Raw genomic sequence first — 13,168 nt, forward strand, 5'->3', positions numbered from 1 at the left:
ATGAATGTATGTATGTATGTATGAAAGCTTCTCCATAGTGATAGAATTTAACGATAACATTCTATTCGTATTATTTTCCACGCTTCGGCAAAAATAGCATGTCAATCTCAGGAAGTCTCACTGTATTCAAATTAAGTAATTAATAAAGAGTTTTGCGGAATAAACACAATTATTTATTAATTTGTATTTTCAATACAGATAAGTAGCTAGCCTAGTAAAATAAGACGATCATTTATTTTCCAAGTTGACCTTTAAGGTTCCAGTAACTCTATAAAAAGTATTGAAGGTCAGGAGTTGTAGATGTAAACTTCAAGGGACAGGAGGCAATTTCAGATTAAGGTGAAAATTATTAATATGGCCATACAGAATTGAATTAGTATCCTTTCGACTTTTTCCAGCTACATAAAGATAAAAATCCTAAATTATTTTTCTTCTTTCCCTTTTACTGGCAGATTTTAGTGTGCAGTTTTGACGTGTATGACCTGCAGCACGAGCAGAGCCAGAAGAGGAAGGTGCTGAGCGGAGGGGACATCCCATGAGTTTGTCTCAATGGCGTTCTCCACGGACTCCAAGTACTTCATCGGCCAATCAGGGGCGCCGGACTACATCCTCTTCTATTGGATGTGGGAGAAGCAGAAGATCATGGCCATGGTGAAGACCACTGTGGCCGCTAACCCAGTCAACCAGGTGAGGTCGGACTGCTCTCTTGTTAGCAGTGGTGTAAAGTACTTCAGTAAACATACTTTAAAGTACTACTGAAGTGTTTTTTTGGGGGTATCTGTACTTCACTTTACTATTTATATTTTTGACGATTTTTTATTTTTACTTCACTACATTCCTAAAGAAAATAATGTACTTTTTACTCCATACATTTTCCCTGACACCTAAAAGTACTCGTTACATTTTGAATGCTTAGCAGGACAGGAAAAATATAAAATTCACACGCTTATCAAGAGAACATCCTTGGTTTTACCTACTGCTTCTGATCTGGCGGACTCACTAGACACACATGCTTCATTTGTAAATGATGTCTGAGTGTTGGAATGTGCCCCTGGCTATCTGTACATTAAAAAAACAAGAAAATGGTGCTGTCTGGTGTGCTTAATATAAGGAATTTGAAATAATTTATACTTTTACTTTTGATACTTAAGTATATTTTAGCAATTACATTTACTTTTGATACTTAATTATATTTAAAACCAAATACTTTTAGACTTTTACTCAAGTAGTATTTTACAGGGTGACTTTCACTTTTTCATTTTCTATTAAGGTATCTTTACTTTTAAAGTATGACAATTGGGTACTTTTCCCACCACAGCTTGTTAGTGGGGCCAGGGAAGTGTCCTTGGCAATGAAATGGTGGTGTGGAATGATCAGCATGTTCATTCAAAATAGCAGTGTTATTTTTCCATTTAAAAGGCATTAAATAACCTTACTGGTCCTTGCTCCTTACTATGTTGTAGTATCAACTCTGTAGCTGATCAGACACATACTAATTTACTTACACAAGCTATATTTCAATGGCACTGTCTCACACTATATGTTTCCAGGTCAGTTTGAACCCATACGACAACACCCAGATCTGTGTGAGTGGGAATGGGGTCTTCAAGCTGTTCCAGAAGCTGGAGACCCATAACTTGTTGTCCCACGCCTGGGTGTCTGAGGACAGGGTGATAGCCGGGACAGAGGCAGGCAGGCTGATGGTGTTTGAGTCTGGAGACCTGCGATGGGATATGTGTGTGTCCACCAAGACCACCATGTCACAGGACCCAGAGAGGTGGGCATAGGGAGAAAAAGACAAGCTGGGGTTGAAAGAACTCCAAACAGATGTCACCAACACATTGTAAGAATGACCATGTTGTACAGTTTTCAATTTAAAACAATACTTTTTACAGTGCAAAGGGAAATGATGAAGAGTCCCTTCCTCAGTTGCCTCGGGTTACAGTCATCACAGCGTACTCCAAAGGCTTTGCCTGCTTGGCCGGTCCTGGGACTGTGTGTCTGTTTGAGAGAACCGACGATAAGGACAACTACAGGAAGACCAGGGAGATAAGGGTAAGAAAGCTTTCACCTTGCTTCGTTTCTATCACTCTTTCCAGCAATATGTTGTATCTTAGCTCATTATTTGTGTGTGTGTTTTTTTTATTTTAATAGTTTTATTCCAAAACACTATATATCCATTTTCAGAAATGTTGGTAAATTTGCTTTTATTGTTTAAAGAAATTATGAAAGAGATTTATGTGTTTTTTCACTATCTAATCATGGCATGGGGTTGTTCAATGTATTTGTTTAAATCTATAATGGTGTAGGGTTTCACTTCAGAGAGACAAATAATCATGTTTTTTTCTAAATGCTACATATTCGTCTCACTCTCAGAAAAATACGTAGTGCTGTTAGGTTTTACACAGTCAAATGTAACAAATAACCACATTTTTTATTAATACATTTATATTATATTTGGCATTTTAGCAGATGCTCTTATCCAGAGCGACTTACAGTGAGTGCATTCATCTTAAGATAGCTAGGTGAGACGACCACATATCACAGTTAAATATACAGGATACCAACATTCCATTCCAGCTAAACAGTGGCTACATAGTGTTTAGCAAAAACAAAAATAAAATTCATACACATCTAAAATCTTGGAATTAAAATTCTGAGAACAGTAATACTTTACACACACATTAAGTTACCCATAAGCAAGCATTTCTGATGAAAAAACACAAATGGGAAAAATTGATGGACATAGCATTTTGGAAATAAACGGTCCCATCCAGATCCCCCCAGACCAGTGCAGGCACGAGCCCAGCCAGGCAGAGCAGCAGCAGATTGTCTCTCTGGTCATCAGTCTGTCAGAGGAGACTGTAGTGACCAGTACAGACATTATCACCCTGTCCTCTGCTGAGATTAGCAAGGGGGAGCAGGCTCAGTTTGAGTTCCTGTCCTATTCCTTCCACTCCTTGTCTATCACTGGTCTGTCCATACAGTGCCTTGCAAAAGTATTCGGCCCCCTTGAACTTTGCGACCTTTTGCCACATTTCAGGCTTCAAACATAAAGATATAAAACTGTATTTTTTTGTAAAGAATCAACAGCAAGTGGGACACAATCATGAAGTGGAACGACATTTATTGGATATTTCAAACTTTTTTAACAAATCAAAAACTGAAAAATTGGGCGTGCAAAATTATTCAACAGTTTCCAGCTGTGTTATATGAAGTTCTGAAAGGGAAAGTACACTGAACAAAAATAAGAATGCAACATGCAACAATTTCAAAGATTTTACTGAGTTGCAGGTCATGTAAGGAAATCAGTCAATTACAATAAATTCATTAGGCCCTAATCTATGTATTTCACATGACTGGGAATACAGATAATGCATCTGTTGGTGATAGATACCTTTAAAAATAAGGTAGGTACGTGGATCAGAAAACCAGTCAGTATCTGGTGTGACGACCATTTGCCTCATGCAGCGCGACACATCTCCTTCGCATAGAGTTGATCAAGCTGTTGATTGATCAGGCTGTTGATAGTGATCTGTAGAATGTTGTCCCACTTCTCCTCAATGGCTGTGCGAAGTTGCTGGATATTGGCAGGAACTGGAACACGCTGTCGTACACGTCGATCAAGAGCATCCCAAACATGTTTAATGGGTGATGTGTCTGGTGAGTACATGCAGGCCATGGAAGAACTGGGACATTTTCAGCTTCCAGGAATTGTGTGCAGATCCTTGCGACATGGGGCCGTGCATTATCCTGCTGAAACATGAGGTGATGGCGGCGGATGAATGGCACGACAATGGGCCTCAGGATCTTGTCACGACATCTCTGTGCATTCAAATTGCCATAGATAAAATGCAATTGTGTTCATTGTCTGTAGCGTATGCCTGCCCATACCATAACCCCACCACCACCATGGGGCACTCTGTTCACAATGTTAACATCAGCAAACCGCTCGCCCATCTGCCCGGTATAGTTGAAAACTAGATTAATCTGTGAAGAGCACACTTTTCCAGCGTGCCAGTGGCCATAGAAGGTGAGCATTTGCCCACCCACAAGTCTGAAACAATGTCAAATTGTAGTCAGGTCAAGACCCTGGTGAGGAGGATGTCATGAAGAGCATGCAGATAAGCTTCCCTGAGAAGGTTTCTGACAGTTTGTGCAGAAATTCTTCGGTTTCAGGTCCTATTACAGTTTCATCAGCTGTCTAGGTGGCTGATCTCAGACGATCCCGCCAGATGAGGAGGTCCTGGGCTGGTGTGGTTACACGTAGTCTATGGTTGTGAGGCCGGTTGGACGTACTGCCAAATTTTGTAACACCATGTTGGAGGAGGCTTAGGGTAGATAAATGAACATTCAATTCTCTGGCAACAGCTCTGGTGGACATTCCTGCAGTCAATTGAACGCTCCTTCAAAACTTGAGACATCTGTGGCATTGTGTTGTGTGACAAAACTGCACATGTTAGAGTGGCCTTTTATTGTTCCCCAGCACAAGGTGCACCTCTGTAATGATCATGCTGTTTCATCGGCTTCTTAATATGCCACACCTGGTAGGTGTTTGGCAAAGGAGAAATGCTCACTAACAGGGATGTAAACAAATTTGTGCACAACATTTGAGAGAAATAAGCTTTTTGTGCATCTGGAAAATTTCTGGGATGTTTTATTTCAGCTCATGAAACATGGGACCAACACTTTACGTGTTACATTTATATATTTGTTCAGTGTAAATAGATTTTCCCATCTCAGTCATAATGACCAGAGCAGAGAAGAGAGCTCATTAAATTCATACTCTGCTGTTCATTCTCCTCATCCTGAGTGACGGTCATCTTTCTGACAGTCTATGAAAACAGTCAGGAGAGACGATAAAGGCCCCTTGAGTTATTGTCAGATGCTGGAGCTTTGAAAGAAACTCTAACAATCATACATTTTAGCCTGTCTTTCTGAATAGATCAGTGGTTTGTTGGATGCCACCCAGCCCTTCCCCAGCAGGCTATTTGCAATCCAAATGGTGGTGAAACAAACAAAACTTTCACTGACACACAGATGTAGGATCTTCATTTGACCAGTATTGTCTCAGCAAAATAATCCTGCAGCAACAGGATTTGAACGTTTAGTCCATAATGTTGCTTGGTCAGTGGTTTTCTGGTCAACATGAGGCTACATGAAAAGTGGAATACTGTTAATATATGTGTGTTAGTTTGGATTTTCAGTAAATTTATGTAAATCACAAAGCTTATCTGCATTTTCTGGAAAATTCACTGGACAATTCTCAGTAAGAAAAGAGTGATCAAATTAAGCAACACTTTACCTCTGATGTAATTGTTTCTTGCCATCCCTTGATAGTAGCCTTTATATTCACATACATTTTTTTTACGTGGATATAATAAATGTACATTTTTGTAGGGTTTGATACATTTTTCATAGGGGAAAATCAAGTCTGAAATTTCAAAGTGGAAATTACTAAATTCAGAACCCTTTTAAACCTCAAATAAATAATGTCCTGCGTTGCAGTTAAGTTTTCCTTCTACACCGTGATCAAATGAAGATCCTACATCTGTAGGACACCCATGGGAACTGTTGTAGCGTTACACTGACTTGATACATGGGGTGGGGGTGGTTACCTTATTGTAGGTTGCACAGGAGGTTGGTGGCACCTTAATTGGGGAGAACGGGCTCATGGTAATGACTGGAGCGGAATCAGTGGAACGGTATCAAATACATTAAACACATGGTTTCCAGGTGTTTGATGCCATTCCATTTGCACCGTTTCCGGCCCTTATTATGAGCCGTTCTCCCCTCAGTAGCCTCCTGTGGTAGGTTTGCAAGGGCCATGCAGTTGCTCATCCTGAAACCTGATTATTCACATTCTCCCTGTCCTTTCCTCTTTCCTCTCCTTATGCCTCCCTTTCTCTCTTCTCCCACTTAAGATACTCTCTCTCTCTACCGTCTCTCTTTCTGTCCCTCCCCCCATCCCTCCTTTCCTCCATAACAGAACCAGGTTATGCTGGAGCTGAAGATGCGTGTGGAGGAGATGAAGATGGAGAATGAGTACCAGCTCCGTCTGAACAACGAGGACATCAAAGAGATGTCGGCTAAGTTTGTCGAGCAGATAAGAGTCGCTCAAGACCAGGAGACAGGTGAGACGAGGCTTCAAACATAATCAGTTACCCACCTTAATTAAGTTAACTAAAGAAAGTACAAGTACATATGATATAATTACCTGAGTGAATCAGAGCAATGAAGAAACATTTAGATGGTAAATAAGCTCTGAGATAAACAGATTAAAACAGTAAATTATAAAAATTATTCATCTGATGAAATACTTATGTTTACCTTGTCCCAAATAACTCAGAGGACTCTATTTTTGGCTGGCGTTAAGGGCAGTGCTAGTGTCAAACGCACATTGTAATTTTCCAGCCCTTCACCTCTTCTCCTCCCCTCTCCCTCCTTCTTTCTGTCTCTTCTCCTCCCCCTCTACCTCCTTCTTTCTGTGTCTCTTCTCCTCCCCCTCTCCCTCCTTCTTTCTCTCTTCTCCTCCCCCTCTCCCTCCTTCTTTCTGTCTCTTCTCCTCCCCTCTCCCTCCTTCTTTCTGTGTCCCTTCTCCTCCCCTCTCCCTCCTTCTTTCTGTCTTTTCTCCTCCCCCTCTCCCTCCTTCTTTCTGTGTCTCTTCTCCTCCCCCTCTCCCTCCTTCTTTCTGTCTCTTCTCCTCCCCCTCTCCCTCCTTCTTTGTCTCTTCTCCTCCCCCTCTCCCTCCTTCTTTCTGTCTCTTCTCCTCCCCCTCTCCCTCCATCTTTCTGTATCTCTTCTCCTCCCCCTCTCCCTCCTTCTTTCTGTCTCTTCTCCTCCCCTCTCCCTCCTTCTTTCTGTCTCTTCTCCACCCCCTCTCCCTCCTTCTTTCTGTGTCTCTTCTCCTCCCCCTCTCCCTCCATCTTTCTGTATCTCTTCTCCTCCCCCTCTCCCTCCTTCTTTCTGTATCTCTTCTCCTCCCCCTCTCCCTCCTTCTTTCTGTCTCTTCTCCTCCCCTCTCCCTCCTTCTTTCTGTCTCTTCTCCTCCCCCTCTCCCTCCTTCTTTCTGTGTCTCTTCTCCTCCCCCTCTCCCTCCATCTTTCTGTATCTCTTCTCCTCCCCCTCTCCCTCCTTCTTTCTGTATCTCTTCTCCTCCCCCTCTCCCTCCTTCTTTCTGTATCTCTTCTCCTCCCCCTCTTCCTCCTTCTTTCTGTATCTCTTCTCTTCTCCCCCCCCTCCTTCAAATCAAATCAAATGTATTTATATAGCCCTTCGTACATCAGCTGATATCTCAAAGTGCTGTACAGAAACCCAGCCTAAAACCCCAAACAGCAAGCAATGCAGGTGTAGAAGCACGGTGGCTAGGAAAAACTCCCTAGAAAGGCCAAAACCTAGGAAGAAACCTAGAGAGGAACCAGGCTATGTGGGGTGGCCAGTCCTCTTCTGGCTGTGTCGGGTGGAGATTATAACAGAACATGGTCAAGATGTTCAAATGTTCATAAATGACCAGCATGGTCGAATAATAATAAGGCAGAACAGTTGAAACTGGAGCAGCACGGTCAGGTGGACTGGGGACAGCAAGGAGTCATCATGTCAGGTATTCCTGGGGCATGGTCCTAGGGCTCAGGTCCTCCGAGAAAGAGAAAGAAAGAGAGAATTAGAGAGCGCATATGTGGGATGGCCAGTCCTCTTCTGGCTGTGCCGGGTGGAGATTATAACAGAACATGGCCAAGATGTTCAAATGTTCATAAATGACCAGCATGGTCGAATAATAATAAGGCAGAACAGTTGAAACTGGAGCAGCAGCACAGCCAGGTGGACTGGGGACAGCAAGGAGTCATCATGTCAGGTAGTCCTGGGGCATGGTCCTAGGGCTTAGGTCCTCCGAGAGAGAGAAAGAGAGAAGGAGAGAATTAGAGAACGCACACTTAGATTCACACAGGACACCGAATAGGACAGGAGAAGTACTCCAGATATAACAAACTGACCCTAGCCCCCCGACACAAACTACTGCAGCATAAATACTGGAGGCTGAGACAGGAGGGGTCAGGAGACACTGTGGCCCCATCCGAGGACACCCCCGGACAGGGCCAAACAGGAAGGATATAACCCCACCCACTTTGCCAAAGCACAGCCCCCACACCACTAGAGGGATATCTTCAACCACCAACTTACCATCCTGAGACAAGGCTGAGTATAGCCCACAAAGACCTCCGCCAACCCAGACAGGATGACCACATCAGTGAATCAACCCACTCAGGTGACACACCCCCTCCAGGGACAGCATGAGAGAGACCCAGTAAGCCAGTGACTCAGCCCCTGTAATAGGGTTAGAGGCAGAGAATCCCAGTGGAAAGAGGGGAACCGGCCAGGCAGAGACAGCAAGGGCGGTTCGTTGCTCCAGAGCCTTTCTGTTCACCCTCCCACTCCTGGGCCAGTCTACACTCAATCATATGACCCACTGAAGAGATGAGTCTTCAGTAGAGACTTAAAGGTTGAGACCGAGTTTGCGTCCTTCTTTCTGTCTCTTCTCCTCCCCCTCTACCTCCTTCTTTCTGTATCTCTTCTCTTCTCCTCCCCCTCTCCCTCCATCTTTCTATATCTCTTCTCCTCCCCCTCTACCTCCTTCTTTCTGTATCTCTTCTCTTCTCCTCCCCCTCTCCCTCCATCTTTCTGTCTCTTCTCCTCCCCCTCTACCTCCTTCTTTCTGTATCTCTTCTCTTCTCCTCCCCCTCTCCCTCCTTCTTTCTGTATCTCTTCTCTTCTCCTCCCCCTCTCCCTCCTTCTTTCTGTATCTCTCCAACTTTAAACTCCGTCTTGACTTATTCCCCCCCTCTGTAGTGTCAGGAGGAGTCTCGTATCAAGGGGAGGGAGTTTGAGGAGAGCAGGAAGCAGATGGAGGAGGATGGAGACAGGGAGATCCAGGACATCAGGATCCGCTATGAGAGGTGGTTGAAGGACGAGAGGGAGACCAACATGCGCATGAAGGGAGACACCAGCATCATGAAGAAGAAGCTGGAGACATCATCTTCTCACCCCCACACCTCCCTCCACCATCACAAGCTCTCAAAATGTTCCTTGATTCCTTTTGTCCTCTACCTGCCTTCTTCTCAGAACATAAGAGGGATACGAGGAGAGCATTGGAGGAGAAGATCAGAGGTTCCTCTCCTCAGATCTTCTCCAATGCTCTCCTCATTTTCCTCAGACATTTTGATATGGAAGTGTGAAGAGGATGGAGAGAAGAGGACGGGAGGGAGAGGACAGGGGAGAGGACAGAAGGGAGAGGACAGGGGAGAGGACAGAAGGGAGAGGACAGGGGAGAGGACGGGAGGGAGAGGATGGGGGAGAGAGGATGGGAGGGAGGACGGGGGGAGAGGGACGGGGAGAGAGGACGGGAGGGAGAGGACGGGGGGAGAGGGACGGGGGGGAGAGGGACGGGGAGAGGACTGGTAGGAGAGGACAGAGGAGAGGATGCAAGATTCCCCGCTAGTCTCCCTCCAACTCCCATCCTTCACACACTCCCTCCCCAACCCTCTCCCACCTAGACCCTGCATGCCTGCCCTCTCATCACAGTGGTACATCATAATTACAGCCAATCAGACGCAGCATAGGGCCTGCTGATGGCGAGCAGGGCCTGTCCATGTGTCCATAGTTAGGCTCTAATGTGCTCCCTCCGCTTGCTCACTCAATATCACAGGGAGAATGTTAAGTTAGATTCTGTGTGTAGATTCTGCAGTCCTATGGCCCCATTCTGTCTGTCTTTTCTTGTCTTCTCAGATGTTTTTTGTCTCCTTCCCTTTCTCCCTAGATCAGGTTAGGCTGTTTTTACTATCCAATATGGGACTGCATGTGGAGGCTTTATTGTTGGTTATGGGAAGCTATAAAGAATATGACCATTGTGTAAGTCCCAATGAGTTATGACGACGGTGACTGATGACATTTTCCTCCTCTCCCTGCCACGTCTACCCCCTGTCCTCCCCTCCCTCCCTCACACACACACCCACGCACACACACTGCAGTTCAGCAGCCTGCAGAAGAATATAGACGACAGGAGCATGGAGAAAGAGAAGATGAAGACAGAGCTACTGGCACATCAGATGTGTCTGGAGAGAGACATCCTGGCCCTGAAGAAAGAGATCCAGGAGAGGGATGACACCATCCAGGATAAGGTAAGAGGGCTGCTGCTGGGCTGAGGGGGTACAGACAGGTGCCATGGCATGGAGAGGGTTAGGTTTGCCTCCAAGGTATGCATAAACATGGACGGTTACTTGACTGGATGATATTGAAACTGTTGAAACACTAAGGAAGGAAAATAGTCTGTTTTATTGATGGACCTCTACTGTTTATGATTGTAGTTGACTTTGTTCAAATGTTCTTCTCTCATAATCGAACGCAATCAACTTATGCGCTATTATATATTGTCCATAAAAGTTGTTCTCCCCCATACATCTATTATCCTGAGTCCCAGTCCCAGTCCCATGCATCACACCAGACAAGGTGACTTTGAGACTGTGAGACTCCTCCCCTTCTCACAGCACTGAACCAGAGTGTGAAGGACCAATAATGAATAATCCCACTGCATCAGCATGTGGTGGAGCAGGCCACCGTTTCAGGCACCGACTCAGACACTTGCTCTGCGAACACAAACTCACGTACGCATACCACCCTGCATCCCACTGCTGACTTGCCTCTGAAGCTAATCAGGGTTGGTCCTGGATGAGAGACCAGATGCTGCTGGAAGTGGTGTTGGAGGGCCAGTAGGAGGCACTCTTTCCTCTGGTCTAAACAAAAAATGTTTTATCTCATTGCCCAAGGGCAGTGATTGGGGACATTGCCCTGTTGCAAGGTGCTGTCTTTCGGGTGGTACGTTAAACGCATGTCCTGACTCTCTGTGGTCACTAAAGATCCCATGGCAAAAAAGTCCACTCTTTAGAGTAGGGGTGTTTACCCCGGTGTCCTGGTAAAAATGTCCAATCTGGCCTCAAACCATCATGGCCACTTAATCATCCACAGCTTCCAATTGGCTCATTCCTCCCCCCTCCTTTTCCCTGTAAATATTCCTCAGGTCTTTGCTGTAAATGAGAATGTGTTCTCAGTCAACTTACCTGGTAAAATAAGGGTGAAATATATTTTTTAAATAAACTATCCCCCTCTCTTTTTTCACATAAGGTTACATGTTGACATGTTGTGTCCCTGCGCAAACAAAGCATGAACAAAGAATGGGGCTGTTAGCGTAATTGATTTGCGATGTTATATCCCTCCAAAGAGCATGTCCATATTTTAACATCAGTGTTCTGAGGGAGGAGACAACCATTTTCATCCTCTTCTAACTCTGTCTCTTATTTGCGGTCCAAACACTTAAAAGACACACCCTCATCCACTTATGCCCTTGGCGGAATCCCTGTCGCCATCTTGGAGGGCGGTCCAAATGATTAGTCAAGCGAGGGAAGTTTGCGACGTAAGCCCCGCAGCCCTCGTTTTTGTCGGCTTTGCGAGTGTACAATTATGTTCACTCCGAGGCCTAAAACTCCCCATAATTCAAATCGCGACGATTGTACATCCACTAAGAAAAGTCAGCGAAAACTTAAAACAACATTAATGGAGAAGTCGACATACAAGTGTAAGTCAAAACGAATGCAAATACGTTAGACATTGTGCTACTAATGCACATGATGGCACAAACACGTCTTATAAAAAGTAAATATGTTTTTGTTTGGTTATCTCTTGGAAATTGTAGAAATAAAACATTTTCCTTCTTCAGAAGTTCCAGCTAGGCAGGCTAATGTACGATTGACGAATTTCTGGGGTAGGTGGTCCATTTAAAAATAATTCCGTCCTTCCTCCCTCGCCCTGCAAGTGTATACTCGTCAGACGCCATGAAACGTCATCAGAAGTGTCCACTTAATTTGAGGGCTGAGGGGATAGGATGTGTCTTTTAAATGAAACACTGTGCACACACTGTATATAGACTTTTTCTATTGTGTTATTGACTACGTTTGTTTATTCCATGTGTAACTCTGTGTTGTTGTTTGTGTCGCACTGCTTTGCTTTATCTTGGCCAAGACGCAGTTGTAAATGAGAACTTGTTCTCAACTGGCCGACCTGGTTAAACAAAGGTGAAATAAATACAATTGAAATAAAGTGTTTGGGCCACAGCCTTAGTGTGCAGAGGGACACTTGGGGAACTATTCAATCCGGATCGTGGAAACTCAGCGCTACAGCGTTATTGAAATTTAAAGGCAATGTTCCCACGTCAGCAGAGACTGCTTCATGGTAAAAGCTGCAGATGTCGTCTCAATAGGAAATGACCTTTACATTTCTACCGTGCTCTCTGTAACGCTTCAGCGACACAGACTGAATAGAGACAATAATTGATAACTGTCTTTAATGTGTAAATGTCACCCCCCCCCCCCCCCCCCCCCCCCCTACACTCACACACACCACCTGCCCTCAAGATGAAACGCTTTCAAATAGCTAATTGGACAGAGAGTAAATTATAACAAAATGTCCCCGCATTAAAAGAGGAGGCCCCAGTTCAGTTCAAACACAGATCCATCCTCCTATCCTTTCTCTTCATGAATAAAGATTCACACTCAGCAGAGTAGCCGTGGCAACTGTTGTTCTAACGCTCTTCGTCACTAACGATGATGCATTTGAACATTAAAGATGCCTCCCAGAAGTTAAGCTTGAACATCAGCTTTGGTTCACTAACTATCTTGTATTGTTGAACTATGGAAGTGACATTTTATATTCAATTTCATGGGATATTAATGTTGGAAGAGAATTATGAATGTAATTGAACTGGACAAATAACTCAAGCCAAAGACTATAAAGAGAATGGGTTGATTTCATGGCTTATTTAAACACCTAACAAACCTGTTACATGGCAACATTGCATCATGCCATGTTATATTCTATGAGTTATTACATGGCAGTTAGTGTAAAGTGGGGCAAAGCTGCCTGCCATCCAGGACCTCCACACCAGGCGGTGTCAGAGGAAGGCCCTAAAAAGTGTCAAAGACTCCAGCCACCCCAGTCATAGACTGTTCTCTCTGCTACCGCACGGCAAACGGTACCGGAGTGCCAAGTCTAGGTCCAAGAGGCTTCTAAACAGCTTCTACCCCCAAGCCATAAGACTACTGAACACCTAATCAAATGGCTACCC

The 13,168-nt window shown here is 44.4% G+C and overlaps 1 protein-coding gene across 1 annotated transcript in view; it reads left to right on the forward strand.

The window, feature by feature from the left end:
* The window catches only part of LOC110523030 (cilia- and flagella-associated protein 57), a 20,894-nt gene continuing 7,726 nt past the window's right edge, over positions 1-13,168 (forward strand). The window contains 8 exon segments of the mRNA XM_036979078.1: positions 1-6; positions 453-532; positions 534-687; positions 1,551-1,777; positions 1,896-2,055; positions 5,990-6,148; positions 8,845-9,076; positions 9,919-10,172. Coding sequence (XP_036834973.1) covers positions 1-6; positions 453-532; positions 534-687; positions 1,551-1,777; positions 1,896-2,055; positions 5,990-6,148; positions 8,845-9,076; positions 9,919-10,172 — 1,272 coding nt within the window.

Source organism: Oncorhynchus mykiss, chromosome 5 (genome assembly GCF_013265735.2).
Source record: "Oncorhynchus mykiss isolate Arlee chromosome 5, USDA_OmykA_1.1, whole genome shotgun sequence".
NCBI classification, from domain to species: Eukaryota; Metazoa; Chordata; class Actinopteri; order Salmoniformes; family Salmonidae; genus Oncorhynchus; species Oncorhynchus mykiss.